Source organism: Lutjanus erythropterus, chromosome 8, assembly GCF_056507025.1.
Source record: "Lutjanus erythropterus isolate fLutEry1 chromosome 8, fLutEry1.hap2, whole genome shotgun sequence".
Classification (NCBI taxonomy): domain Eukaryota; kingdom Metazoa; phylum Chordata; class Actinopteri; order Lutjaniformes; family Lutjanidae; genus Lutjanus; species Lutjanus erythropterus.
The window spans coordinates 33,734,434-33,749,081 of NC_139324.1; the positions used below are offsets into that span (position 1 = coordinate 33,734,434).

Sequence of the window (14,648 nt, forward strand, 5' to 3'; positions counted from 1 at the left end):
CAGCAGAGAGGTCCAGCAGGGGAATCTCTCATTTGAAATTAAATAAGTACTACTACTACTCTTTGGGTGTTTTTTATACTTAGCTCACTTTGTCTGGATTTTCCTGTTTGATATGAACCAAATTCCAGGTGTATAACCTCTGAACCGCAGTTTGGACCAAGCAGCCAAACTTATACAAATTTTTCATTATATCTGGCATTAAGTGTCACTTAAAGTCGTATCAAAAGGGTCTTTGATTTTACTTGGTGAACCCTGGAGAAACCCTGTTTAGTTCTGTAGTGTGATTTCACAATTACAATGTGAAACCACGACTAGAAAGATCAACTATACCCAGTTTAACAAAAGCTAAACCTTGCTTTGGTGTTAAAGCATATTTAAACCGTTTTTTTTTTTTTTTTACACTTTATTCACGTCTTTGAAAAAAATTAATTCGATTGAGTGTAATAAAAGCTTGCACACCACTGCACAATGATCTAAACTACGCTAGTTGCTGTAGACTTCAGCATGTGTAAAGAAAGATATGATTTCAGATCGGCAATTATTTTGATAATTTGAGGTGACAGTGATGAATACTGACTGGGACCCATTAAAAAACTGGTTATATACCGTGGAAAACATGAGTATTTTTTTGTTTCTTTGCTTTTCATAAAAAGCCCTCTTCCACTGCAGGATCTAAACACGTCCGAGGTGCCGTGCACAGAACAGCAATATGTTCTCATGAGCTTGGTTTCCATGGTAAGACTGCATTTTCCATTCAGTTCACGAGCTTCAAAACTTTGAAGAAAACTCTGCTTTATTCATTCAGTGTGGATACTGAAAAGTCAATGTCAGAGTATCCTTGGAGACGGTCTGAAAAGAACAGAAATGAGACTTGAGCCCTACGTATGATAAGACACAAAATCAATACATGAAGAACTTGGTTAAGTGTCTGTTGTATTCCCAGACAGTCCAATGTATATTGAAGCCGATCCCACAGGACTGAGTGCATCTCCATTTCAAATATCCCGACCTGTTGAGATAATTCATGAAGTGAGAATATTTATGGTAAAGTGGATCCCTCTCCACAGATAATGGAGTGGATGCATATTTCACGTGGAGTGGTAGCACAGTGCTTGTGTGAGGAGAGTTTATGGTTTGAGCCTCAGCCCTGCCAAATACCAGAGTTGAGTATTAACCAGCATGCAATAGCGCTCGAAGTGTTTTTGAGTAGATTTTGAATCAAATTAATGCTTTTTCAGAGTGTTTTGAAGATCAGGTAATAAAACTTAAATTAGTTTGTGCTGGAAAATGTAGTCTTTGCAGCTGCCAAATATATTTTATACCAAGGATTTCAAACTGCCGGCCCGGATGCCATTTCCGGCTCCCCCTCCGCCTCCCTCCCTCTGGTCTGCAACATGATGTCCAAAATATAACGATCTGGCATGCAAAACTAGTTTTTTAACCAATTACTTTTTATAGTTTTTACTAATTTTAATTACCCCTTCATATACAGTTTAAATAAAAACACAATTCTGCACTTGCTCAGGTAGTCATTTTCATTAAGGCTGTTGAAGACTAATTCAAGTTGATGAGTTTGTGTCAAATGCACGGCTTACTGAGAATTGTATAGAAACTGCTTTTTGTTAAGTTACCAAAATAATGTTAGTAATGGCAATAAAAAAGTAAATTTTCTGGAATATTGCGCTTTTTTGCAGTAGTTGAATGCTCAAGTGGTAGTCCTATGAGATGAGATGACAATATCAGCAGTGGCCCCAAGCCAAGAGTTTGAGATCTCTGTTTCAGACAGAACATAGAATAAAAATAGGACAAATGATGGTTGTGTTGAATACAAGATTGCATTAGTGTGAATAGAATGGCTGGAAATTTAGGAATTACAGCGTACATGCATGTCCTGCAAAGGAACACCAGCAGATTCTACCAAGACAAAGAATTTAAACATAAAAATGAAGTTTTTGTAAAATTTAAAACTGTGCAAAAATAGCAAATGTGCAATCTGAATGCTTTTATCCTTGAGTAATTGCTTTATTTTATGTACACAGCCATCACAGTGACCTTAAAGCTACTATAAGGAGTTTTTAATTGTTTATGAAACAGTCTGTTTAATATTGATGCCTCTATACGACCTGCATAAGCAAATAATTTCTTTATATTATATTTATTTATATTTATTTATAGTTTATCTTTATAGATATTTCTTTATAGTTATTCTTAATGTCTGCCACTGGGTTGGATTCTCTGTGAAATCAGATGAAACACACCTGTGTTTACATTTGTTCAGTAACAATGAATAGGATGTTAGCCAGTCAAAAAGATGGAGGGGATTTTTAATTAGATTGAAGTTATATTTTGTGGTTATGATGGAGGACACACTACACACACACACTACAGTCCAGAGGTGCCTCCAAAGTCAACACAATATGAAAGTTTCTTCTAGTAGCTTTAACTGATGTAACAAGGAAGCAAGGCACCGTGTTACATTAGATTGGTCGTGTTATGAAAAAGTCAAATTGAAACAAGATTTTGTGTTTTCATCCTGATAATTGGATATACATGTAATTCAGATATACTATAGAAATTAGTATCTGCATATTTATTGTTGCCAGTGCCAACCTCCTACATTTCATGTGGGAGTTTGGCACTGGGTTTATGTAACACAATGTGATATGTGGGATTGATAAATTGGATTTAGGAAGGAAATCATGTTTGTTCTCTATTATATGAAAGAAAAAGTCTCTGGAGGCCAGATTTGTTACATGAGACTTGATGAAATTTATCAGTCACACCGCTGTAATGAGCGTTTCCTGTCCCATTAGCAAGAAGTACAGATTTATCAGATTTACCTCCGGAGATGTGCACATCCTTTTACACCAATCAGACAGGTCTTGGTGGTGGTGAGACATTTCCACCCTCTTACGCTCTCCCACATGCTGTGGGAACTATTCCAAACTATGCCATGGTATTGAGGGGCCTTACTGTTTTTTAAGCGATGGGGTTGCGTGTGCCTCAATGAGAGGACTGACTGTAACTGTCGTCGCCAAGAAACATTCATCGCTGCAAGCATGTCACCACATCTGATATATAATAACCAGTTAATGAACACATCAAACCCCCACATGGGTGTCAAAACATCTCAGCATGATAAAATACAGTCAACTAAAGTAGGGCACAGTATACTCTGCAGAGTGATGTACTATATTCTTTTAAAAATATTTTTATGGCTTTTAAGCCTTTATTTGACGGACAGCTTTAGACAGACAGGAAATGGGGGGGGGGGGGGGGGCAGAGGGAGATGGGGGAAGACACGCAGCAAAGTGCCGCAGGCTGGAATCGAACCTATTCCCACTGCTGAGGACTCTTAGTCTCTGTATATGGGGTGTGCGTTCATCGAACAGAGCTACCACTGCACCCTGATTGTACTATATTCTGTAGTGTATCGACACATATAAGACATATAGGTCAAACAGGAAAACATCTATTATTATGGTGATTACAACAATGCATGTCTGTATCTTTATTAAAGTAAATTAGTGACTGAACATCCTGTGCATGAATCATATATCAATTAAATTTGTTTAATTAGTTTGTGTAATCTAATAATATCTTATCAAAAGGGCTCTTTTTTCTTGAGGGTGATGATATCCCTCTTCATGTTATTATTATTGTTATTAGGGTATTAGTACGGTTACATTAGGCTGAAACTGAACTTCAGCTTAGTATTGAAATGTTCTGTCAGTTGATGTTGATAATCATCCAGTCACAGTTTTGTCATCTGGAAAGTTTGTTTAATTTGTGTAATGTAACATGTGTAACGGTGTCCCTTGGCAACTGTCGGGTGCCGTAGGATCGTGGCTTGTGACATTTACATGACATGTGCAACTGATAGGCTGAGAGACTCGGGGAAATGACTCTTTTGCATCATTTCCCATGATGCATTGCTGAGAGTTTCAGTTTGCCATTTTATGTTCTAAGAAACTAAACCTGACCTTCAGTCAGCATTAGGGAACTATCCCTGAACTATCCCTTTAAGTATCGCGATTCTTATTTTTACAATTCATGAATCAGCTTTTTTTTAAATATAAATGTAAATAACAAGCGCTCAGTCTGTTAGCTTCATGCTAACATGTAATGGGAATTCCCATTCGGGTGCTAATAGAAATTAGCATCCATTTAACTTAACATGTTTAACATAAAATAATGTGTGCTCATACTTTCAGACATATATTCCCTCTGCTCTGTAGAAACAAACTAATAACTGATCTCATATTGCTAACTCAGTTTGCTCAACCAGCTACAGCAACCTCAAAGGGTCAAAACTCAAACTCAGAACTCACAGTTTTAAAGTTCAATTTCACATATGAACTGTTATTTGTTAATTTAATGGGTCTTTGTGATACCAATATTCCATTGAATTGGTCATATCTCTGCTGAAAAGTATAAAGGTCAAAGTTTCATTCACTTGCACCTGTATGTGTCAATATGGATTTAACTCCTGGATAAACCTCACAGCCCCGATGGAGAATAACTCTGCCATCTGTTTGTGTTTTTCCTCTGAAAAAATCACAAGAAAATACTGCTGCTTACATCCAGAGCCATCAGTCTGCTCTACCTAATCTGAATTATGACCATCTGACAGCCACAAGTTGCACACTGATTATCTGCACAGCCCAATCACACAGTCATTGATTAACAAAGCATTGATCCCACAGCCTGACAAACAGTTTCTCTGCTTATGAGAGCAGGTATATACGAGCAGTAGCACGAGCAATCTGTCTTACCTTAAATCAGCTGTTTTCTACTTAATATTCCTCTGGGAAAAACAAATCACAGCATTTTTTAAACCCTGCTCTCAAACAGAGCTGATTGAAATGCCACAAGAGATCGTTGGACCTCTAAGTTACTGTTATGTCAGGGCGTTAGGCTCTTCTTTATGTGCCCTGACTTTTGACAAATAAATGTTGATTTCCATCCATCACTTTTGAGATTCCTGCTGTTTCCTCCACCACCTGTCATCTGCTCTCACCGTAAGCTCTCAATTATAAGTCATTATCTTGTTTTTGGCTCCCTGTCTGTGCACACATCTTAAAAATACTGCTGCTGTGAAAAACATCTATTTCCAGCAGCCTCTACCAGCTCCAACGCTGCATTTTTCATGTTTACAATGTGGGGTTTTTTTTACATTAAATATCACAAGGATGAACATAATTAATTTTTTTCTGAGACACACAACTGATCTGACAATTATAAATCAGTGTAGTCGCACAATACCAGACAATTGGAGAACTCGCTGCCTGCCGATCGTCTGGGGATTTCTGAATCCAAGTTGTTTGCTTGACGAGTGGCAAGTACAGCTGCTAACAGACCTACACCCCTCACATTTTTTCAAGGAGACACCTCACTAGAGATGATGCTGTCTCCCCATTCTCCTCAGTAGCAAGCACACACTTTTGATTGGTTCAGCAGTGGGTTTAAAAAAAAAATCTATAATTGTTTCCAACCAGTTTTAGCAACAGAAGCTGGGAGATTGTCCTTACACTCTATCTAGTTCACAGTTCAACATTTTGGGAAACATGTTCGTTTTCCATCTAGATTGAGACATGAGAACATCAGTGCCTGTACTAGCCTGTAAAGCTGAACCCCTTCTGCAAACCCTTTCATATTCCAAGGGTTTCATCTAGAACCCACACAGGGAATTTTACCAGAACCCTTCTATATTCCAAAAGTTTTGTGTAGAACATACCCAAGGGGTTCAAATGGGTTTTTATGGAGAACCCACCCAGGGTTTCTACCAAGAACCCTTGTATATTATGGTACAAAGAACCTGATAAACTCATTCTTGAAAAGGGCTCTTAATGGAACCCTTAGTCTTACCCTTTTGGAACCTTTATTTCTAAGAGTGTAGATTGCTTGCACCATCTAAAAGGCCAGTTGTCACAGTGAAGTTGCCAGGTTGGGTACCATCATGTCTATACTGAGACTAAAACCAGTATTCAATCGTCATATCTGGCAACCCGCACTATGACTGGTGATACTTTGTCAAGGAGCAGCTCCATCGTGTAACTCAGCCTAAAATCTGTTGCATTAGCAAGTTAAACGAACAAGATAAACGGAATGAAAAGACAGTTGTATTTGTGTCTCCAGCTCTCTACAGACATGAGATTAATATTAAACCTATTACAGGTGTGAGGGGAGGTGTAATTTTCCAAGTGTGATGTGTATGTTGGGACTTTCTTGGTCTGTGTCACACTCAGTTTATCCTTTTGTTCAGCTGCAGCAAGATTATTTAAGTGAATTAATTAGGTTACATTTATAACCCCCAGCCCAAAATATTTAGTAGGCAAATTAATACCTCGGGGCATATTTTTAATCAGTGGCTATTTTAATGGAGCGCTTTGATATGCAGCGTTCTCAGTTAGCGTTGGTCCATAAGCAGAGATGCCTGTTGAAGAGCAAGAAAATACATATTTGTGTGAGATCAGTGTGTGCTCGTCCTTGCGACACGTGAACCAGAAGAGCCGCATCCTTCAGCGCAGCCTGCACCGCAGTGCATCAGGGTAAACGATGCTGTGCCCTTGAAAAACGCCTGCGCAATAATCCAAGATTAGTGTGTCTGTTTGTGTGTGTGCAGAGGAAAAAAATGTGTGTGCATGCAGGCTGTGTGGGTTAACAGAGAGTTTGCATGTGTGCATATTCATGAAGTGTGTATGTCAGTATGCAGCAATTAAGCACATTTGAGCAGTGGGAGCCAGTTGATGTTTTAACATTTCGTCAATCAATGTTTTATCGATTGACTTAATCGACTAATTGTCTGAACTGATTTGCAGGCAGTGAGGGAATATGTTTATCTGTCTGTGTGTTTGTCTGTGTTTTCTGAATCTCGCTTGTTTTGAAGATGACGGTCAGTGAATTAGACACCATCTCTCTTTCATTTTCTCCTCCATTTGTCTGTCTCGTATTTTCACCTTCTGTTTCTAAATATTTGCTTCTCTCTTTCATTGCGGCCGGCTTCATTTGTATGCAGACGTCCTCTGTAAACACAGAGTCTGTCCTGGAGTCATGGAGTCAATGACTGCATCTTCCACCAGGGTGTCTGACTGTGTTAAAAACATTTTAAAAAGTTGAATGCACGTTATGTTAATCAGTCCCTTCAGGATTTCGCCTGCCTTTTTTGGGATGATTGCAGCGAAAAACATGCCTGATTTCATGGAAGCTTTTCTAAAAACAATAATGATGTATGTTTCAATGTTTTTAGGCATTTTTTTGTAATGAAAATGTGTGAACAAGTGAAAATAAACAAACAAGTTGTGATTTTTTACATTATTGAAAAAGTTCGTTGAAAAACAAACACACCTCATTGCAGGGAGAATAAATACTAAACTCTAGTCTGTGTTCTAAGTAACCTTACCAAAAGGCTTGAGATTACAACAATTATATCAAAATATGTAAATGAAGAAGTGCACCAGGGAAGTATTCCACAAAGCAGCAAAATCTTTTTGAAGCTCAAACACAGTCAAAACATCACAAAATTATAAATTATTAGAGTGCACAGAGTATCTGTGAATTTCTAGTGACTTCAGTGACAAACCTTGTGTTCTTTTCAGTGCCCATTGAGGGTTGGGCATCATTCAGATTTTCTCGATTCTGATTCTTTAAGGGTCCAGGTCAAAACAGGTCACACCTGTTTATTTCACTCAAACTGGAAAATATCTTGGTTATCAGCTTTATTTGTAAGAGTGTAGATGTTTTCTCTTTCTTGTCAATGTTGCTTGAATCATGGCATCATTTGACAGCAGGCTTAGTTTTTATTTTATATCTCATGCATATTTGATGGTATAATTAATTGTATTTTTAGAGTGCTGTGCAATCTTTGAAACAGGGTTGCAGCTCTTCCTCAAGGGCTAAATGGTTGCATCAAGTACTCTTTTCATGTGAAGAACCTTTATCGGAAATACATTTTTACAAGATGAAAGAACACAGAAAAAATGAGAATCAGTATTATTTTATTAGAGGCCTCTAAGGGCTTCTCGCACTTTGTATTAATCTGTGTGTGTGTGTGTGTGTGTGTGTGTGTGTGTGTGTGTGTGTGTGTGTGTGTGTGTGTGTGTGTGTGTCTCTTTTTTCAGGTGGGAGGGATGAGCAGGAGGGTCTGGCCGCCGTCAGAAGGATCTGTGAAGAGCACAAAGAGGCCAAAGGTAACATTGTGAATATGTCTGAGAACACATGCACACACACACAAACACACGCGCACAAGTGTGTAGTTGTTTTTTTGTATGCCAGTGTTAGAAGATAAAGGGCAGAGCTGCAGCAGTGTGTCCCTCAGGCTTGTTTTTACAGTCTTTACTAGGCACACACACATAATTGGACAGTTGAAGGTATACGCTCATACAGACACACACAGAGCTTCCATGCTGGTTTTACAGGCATGCTGTTAATGCACCGTGAGGGAGAGGAGGATACGAGGGAAAAAGCCTGTGAGAAGAAGACGATGGGAGATAAGTCAAGCAAACTGTGAGAGAGGAGGGGGAGAGGCAAACATGGAAGGAGGCGCAGGGGTGGAGGAGAACATGACGAATGGGCAAATATAGGGCAATAAAAGAGGGATAAAAGAAAGACGAGGTGGAGGAAAACTGAAGGTGTGGAGGGGGGGGGGTTGATGGAGATGGGAGGAAACAATTGATAGCAGCGAAGAGATTTATTACTCCATTGACTAAAGCTTACGGTGTTCTCTGTAACTCCCATGTTGAGAAATTGATTTGGCTGACCTTCACAGCACCATAAATTCCATCACAGTCTCATGACTAAAAAGCCTCATAAGTTATTCTTTCTGTACCAAACAGTCAGTGGCTGTTTACCTCAGGGGATGCACAGAGATTTGTACTACTGCAAAAATCAGCGGGTATTTAATTAGCGACGATTCATATTTTAAAGATTAACTGAAATTTGAGTTCTTCTCACTTTTTACGTAAAGAAAAATATGCTATAGCGTATTGTGGTTCACCCAAAAATTATACAACCACTTTTTAAAATTTAATTAGCTGAAAAGTAACTTGCATTTATTTTCAGGGTTCAAAACCTCTACAACAATTACTAACTTTATAGTTACTTATTTTCCTGTGTTTAAAACTGTCTTTTTATTCAAAGGACTTTTAATTCAAATAGTCTAACCAATCACAATGCAACAAGTATAATATAAAGCTTAATAATGCTTTGCTTGTTTGTTTTTTGTTGTACCTCAGGCTGTAAGAATCTAGCATATTGGCTTGCAGACTGCAAAATGCAACCGAATGCAGTTGAATAGAGCATTTAACACACTATGTATTGGGATATATTCTGGCATACTAAATAGTATGGCGGTGTGGGTACTGGAAGCCAAAAGCAGTCACGATCACAAACTGAGCACTTAATTTCTTCACTGCAGCTGAACTTTATCTGTATTTTACAGGTCAGTTTTTGGTGAAAATGGCCAATTTCTACTTTTAATACCATAACTTTACTTTACCCTAACTTTTATGGGCAAGGTGTTTTGATACCATTTTTGATATTGAATCTTTTTTTAACTTTAAAAACATGCTAAAAATTCCACCGCTGCAGGTACACATGCCATATCATGGGTGTTTAGGTTTATTTAACCCTGAGTACGGTCTTGTAGACAGGTTGTTAATGTTTATTTGCTTTCCACAGAGTATTATTTGGGCTCCAACGCAGCAATACATTACAGAAAAGCTGCTGTGTTTTTGTGGAGCTCATTTTTTAAAATTTATTTTCAGATCTAGGATCACACATTAAAACATACGAACATATCCTGTCACCTACAACACCAAGACGACTACATACAGCTCATATAACCTGCATGTATTTCATGGACACGGAAAGTAAAAGGAAATAAAGTAAACTGGGTGATAAAATAATAAAAACAATTAAAAATAGCAGCAAGCTACATAACAAGATATAACAATAAAGGAGGATGCAGTATAGGTAGACAAATAATGCAAAAAAGATAACATTTCAATAGTTATCTAAGATCGAAAAGTGTTATAGAACAGCCATTGTTTATGAAACATGTTTGTAGTGTAAAATTTGCAGTGTAAAGGTAGGATGTTACTGTGATATTTGGTTACAGCCTAAAGGTGTCAGATTGAAACTGTTTTGTATTTATTTAAAGTTACATCCAAATTAAGTGTTTTAGTCCAGAATCATCACAGACTAGATGTTGTTTGCTTTAAAGTACAGTTGAATATTTCTGTTGTTTGCACTATATCTATTCGTGTAATGAAATGTTGCTTTAAGTAGAAAATGGGGGATGTTAGGAACTAATTGGATTCATGGACATTTATTGCTAAATGTTATGTATTTAGTATTTTATCATGAATTTGAGAATAGATGTAATCTGGATAAAGAACTGTGGCTCTGATTTAATTTCTGCTGAACTTTATCTATATTCCACAGTCTTATACTTTGTTGCTGTGGTAACAAATTCTGGGAGCTGTATCACTACATATTTTACCCCTTTTTTTTTTAAAAGAGTATAGAACTGTGGTCAGACATATTTCTAGAAACAGCGTCTGAACCTCGAGCCTCAGTTGTTCCATGACAGGCTGTTCACACATATGGGCTCAAAAGCTGGGAGAGCAAAAGGCTGCTATTCATTGTGAAAGGGGCCTGGCATTGCAGCCTGGTGCCACCCGCCAAGCCACAGAGATGTAAAAGGCACCCAGCGGCACTACACAGGAAAGTTGAGAAAAGCTCAACTTCATACAAATGCCCACTGACACGCTGCGATCGACAACCAGGCCAGAGCCAGTTGTGCTTGTTTTAATGCAGAAACGGAAACAGAGGCAGAGAGTCTTTCTATTTCAGGCGCCATTGTTCAATATTGTGCACCATGTTAAAACAAAAGACCGCAGAAAATCTATTCTGTACTTGGGAAACAAACTGCAATAAATAAACAACTTCTTTGTATGTAATGCAGCTGTTTGTAGAGTACAACATGTAAATGATGTGCTTAGAGCAACATACACAGAACTAAAGCTTTGTGCAAAGCTAGAGACTATTTTGCAAGGTCCTTAATAAGTTTGTATGATACGAAACTTAACCAAATATAATTGGGGAACTTCTATATGTTATATATATGTATGACGGTAAATTCACAATATCCTTAGAAGATATGTCTGTGTTTTTCTATTTCTTTTCAATATGGGGGTGTTATTTTAAGCCACTGAAAAGCTTCTGTACACATACTGCTGAGTTTGTCCTGACAGGAGGTATTCCAGTAAGCTATGTTATCTTGAAGGGGTCTGTTTTAGCAGTAGCAAAAGCATCACACTGTCAAAGCAGCAGGCATCAGCTGGTTCAAATCAGTACAGTGGTTGAAAACTGTCAGTGTTTCATATTACATGGTAGTCAGATGGTGCAGTGTTTAATCTCTGTTACAAAAACTGAGACATATTAAAGAGACAATCAGTGAGGGGTTAGAACATCACCGTCACTGATACATCAGTTTAAACAGGCTTCTCTGATCTCTGGATGTGAGGCTGTTGAAAATACAGTGATACAAATATGGATGTCGTCCAAGGGATGTTCCTGGTGACTAATTTCCCATAGAAATTTTAATTTAAACTAGCTGACTAGTCTAATGCTAAGAAAACAGGTAAAATTTAGCACAATGTCTGAAAAATGATGCATATATTAATATACATAAATAACATTCTTCAGTAACTGTATTATAAATGGCAATTAAATGTGTGACACTTTGTGCCTTGCATTCTGAACATTACATATTATCCTTCCATACATAACAGCAGCTCACTAAGTGCGTTAGCTTTATGGAGATCGTTTACCAGGAGCTGACGCTAGCTGCCACACAGTGTGGCTAACATTAGCACGTTAGCATCAGCAGCCTGCTCTCTTTGCAGGTTAATGTCCATATGCCTGTGTTGAACCTGGTTAGGCACTGCACCAGCCAAGCCGTTTATTCTGACACAGCCTACATACAACCTTATTTTAATTTTCTTGATCAAACTACTGCCAAACCGTGCTGTTTATGACATGTTGTCACACTTTGCTGATAACAACATCCAGGCTACCTGAGCATGATAAATGATAAATATGATATAATAAAGATCCTGAGCAAATTACTTGAACAAAGACCAACTCTGCATGCTTCTTTGTTTTTGGTGCGCATTTTATTTCTCCTCTCCCAACTACACATTTTCCTTCTTTTGTAATTGAAAAGGAGTCAGATGTCTAGAGAAAAGGAAGGTTCATTAACTCAACCTTCAGATTTTGTTTTGCTGAATTAGAAAGTGAAAAATCTGAAGCCTGACCTTCTATCTGGTAATTACAGTAAAATCCATTACCTTGTGTGACTATGTTGTCCAAAAAACAGTTTTTTTATGCTAATTTATTATTAAAAGGTTGATGTTTTAAGCTTAAATTCACTGAAGACATAATTTAATACATATATGCTTGTAAGTTAATATGTTTGTGAAGTCGAAATCCAGTGAGTAAAACACTGAACATCAGATAAAAACAACCCTGCTGTAACTGTTTAGGATAGTACCTCATAAGTTAGTCATTGGTGGATCTGACTACACGTTATATATGGTACTGAATGAAGCGCTTCCTACTGGGAAGCAAGCTGTGTTTGTCTTGTTTGGCCTTGCAGTGGGGAGCAGCAGAGAGCTGGCTGGCTGGGTCCCTGCTTGTGTGTAAGTGGCTGTCAGGTACAGAGACAGCGGCCATGTAGCTGGTGTCATTGAAGTCGATTTCCCTGGACGGGGCCGTGGTGGAATTGATTACTTCTTTTGTAATTGGCAGGCACTGAGGCATAGGGGACAAGGGGGGTGTCTGTAGCCAGATGCTTGTGCACTGAATGAGAATGTGTTGAAGTGTGTGTGCGTTTGTGTGTGTTTGAATGAGACGGTAATGGATTCTCATTAGTATGTGAGGCAGGAGCTTTAAACATCTCTCTCCAAACGCCCTTTGGCATCCTTCCTAGTGTTTGCACATTTGTCTGTTGTGGGAAATGGGAGACAGCTCATAATATACATGTGGGCTGCGGAGGAGGTTCTCAAACTGTGACAGTTGTGGAGGTCCTTGAGGGGATTTCAAGGTGTCGCCGATGGGAAAGGATTTAATTTTACCAGAAAGTATCATAATGTATTTTATTGACTATAAAAGATAGAGGGTTCATATGAGTCACTTTGAACACTGGGTCTCATTCATTGTAGCCATTATGGCCAATCAGAATTGTCATGCTTATTTTGAACTTGCCACCTCTGTTGTAGAGATTCCGGCATTGCAAGTACTCTACAACAAAACAGTATGGACTGGGGAATAAGCCTCCTATAGCTTTCTATACAAAAACCAATTTACATAAATCATTTCAAACTCCTATCTCTAACACCTGGGCTACACTCGCTTTGTGAGCAGTGCTTGTCTGCCACAGAACCTCTTGGATGTTGTTTCGCCAGACATAGAAACAGGTTAGACCAGCTGGGACGCCCTAAAAACACAGAATTTCGCCCAGGTGAGCGTGCTTTTGCAGGTCGTAGCAGCTCACGCTTCAGTGAGCTCATGGCCGAGCTCTGTGACCGTTTCATCCCATTCTCTGAGTACATGACTGCTGAATCATTAAAAAAAAATACATATGAATAACTAGTGTTTAATCCATTAGCTTGATGCCAGCATATAATGGAAATTCCCATGGATGTGCTAATAAGAATTAGCATTGCAATCACTATTATTTTAACAAACTGATCCATTTTATTTCACACACTTAACATAAAACAACATGTTTGTTCATACTTTAAGGCATATATTTGATCAAACTAAAAGCTGCTGACTTCACATTGTGACTCTAATCTTTTACTCTTCAATAGTACACATTGCCCAGCTACAGCAACCCCAAAGGGTCAAAACTGAAACTCAGAATACACGGTTTCAAAGTTCAGTTTCATATGTGAGGGAATTTAATTTAAAGGCTCACATTTGTGCTGTGCAGGGACTCTATTCCTTTTGGCCTAACATCTTATTTCATTTATTATTTTCTTATGGCACTAGTTGATTAGCAGTGCTGTGCCATTTCATCCAGAAAGTAATGAGACGACCCAAAGCGACCTGTTAAGAACATGCATGAGGGACACAACACTCTGTGTGATGCAGGACAAATTACCAAATTCTTAGGTGGCCCCTAGAGCAGCCATACAGCCCGCATAAGCAGCGCGGCTCATGCACATGTTGCTTGCAGCTGTAGGGACGCCTCATCTACAGATTCGACGTCTCAACTAGGCCTGTTTTTTCTGCTAGACGTCTGCAGTTGATCTGTTGATAGGCATGTCGACATCATGCCAGCAACACGACACCTTTCACTTCAGTTTATGTGTAGAATATGTCACAAAAAACAAGTGAAGTGCAGTATTTTTCTGGTGCACTTACTTTTTCTTTTGCTCTCTCTCTCTCTCTCTCTCTGAATGAGGGGATAAACAATCACACTGCTTTCTGATTACAACTCTTTTCTTCTCTTCGAAACTCTTCAGCAAACTCAATGTAGAAACAGTGTGTCCTGCAGAATGGCAGTCTGTCTGTGTTGGGACGGGGACCAGGGGATGGTTGGGTATATTTATCTATTGAAAACATTTTAAACAAAACAT

The 14,648-nt window shown here is 38.5% G+C and overlaps 1 protein-coding gene across 1 annotated transcript in view; it reads left to right on the top strand.

Moving 5' to 3' along the window:
• LOC146323114 (polyprenol dehydrogenase) overlaps nucleotides 1–14,648 on the top strand; it is a 50,498-nt gene that overhangs the window by 9,216 nt on the left and 26,634 nt on the right. Inside the window, exon 3 of the mRNA XM_084725359.1 lies at nucleotides 8,121–8,189. Coding sequence (XP_084581485.1) covers nucleotides 8,121–8,189 — 69 coding nt within the window. The remainder of the gene's footprint in view (nucleotides 1–8,120; nucleotides 8,190–14,648) is intronic.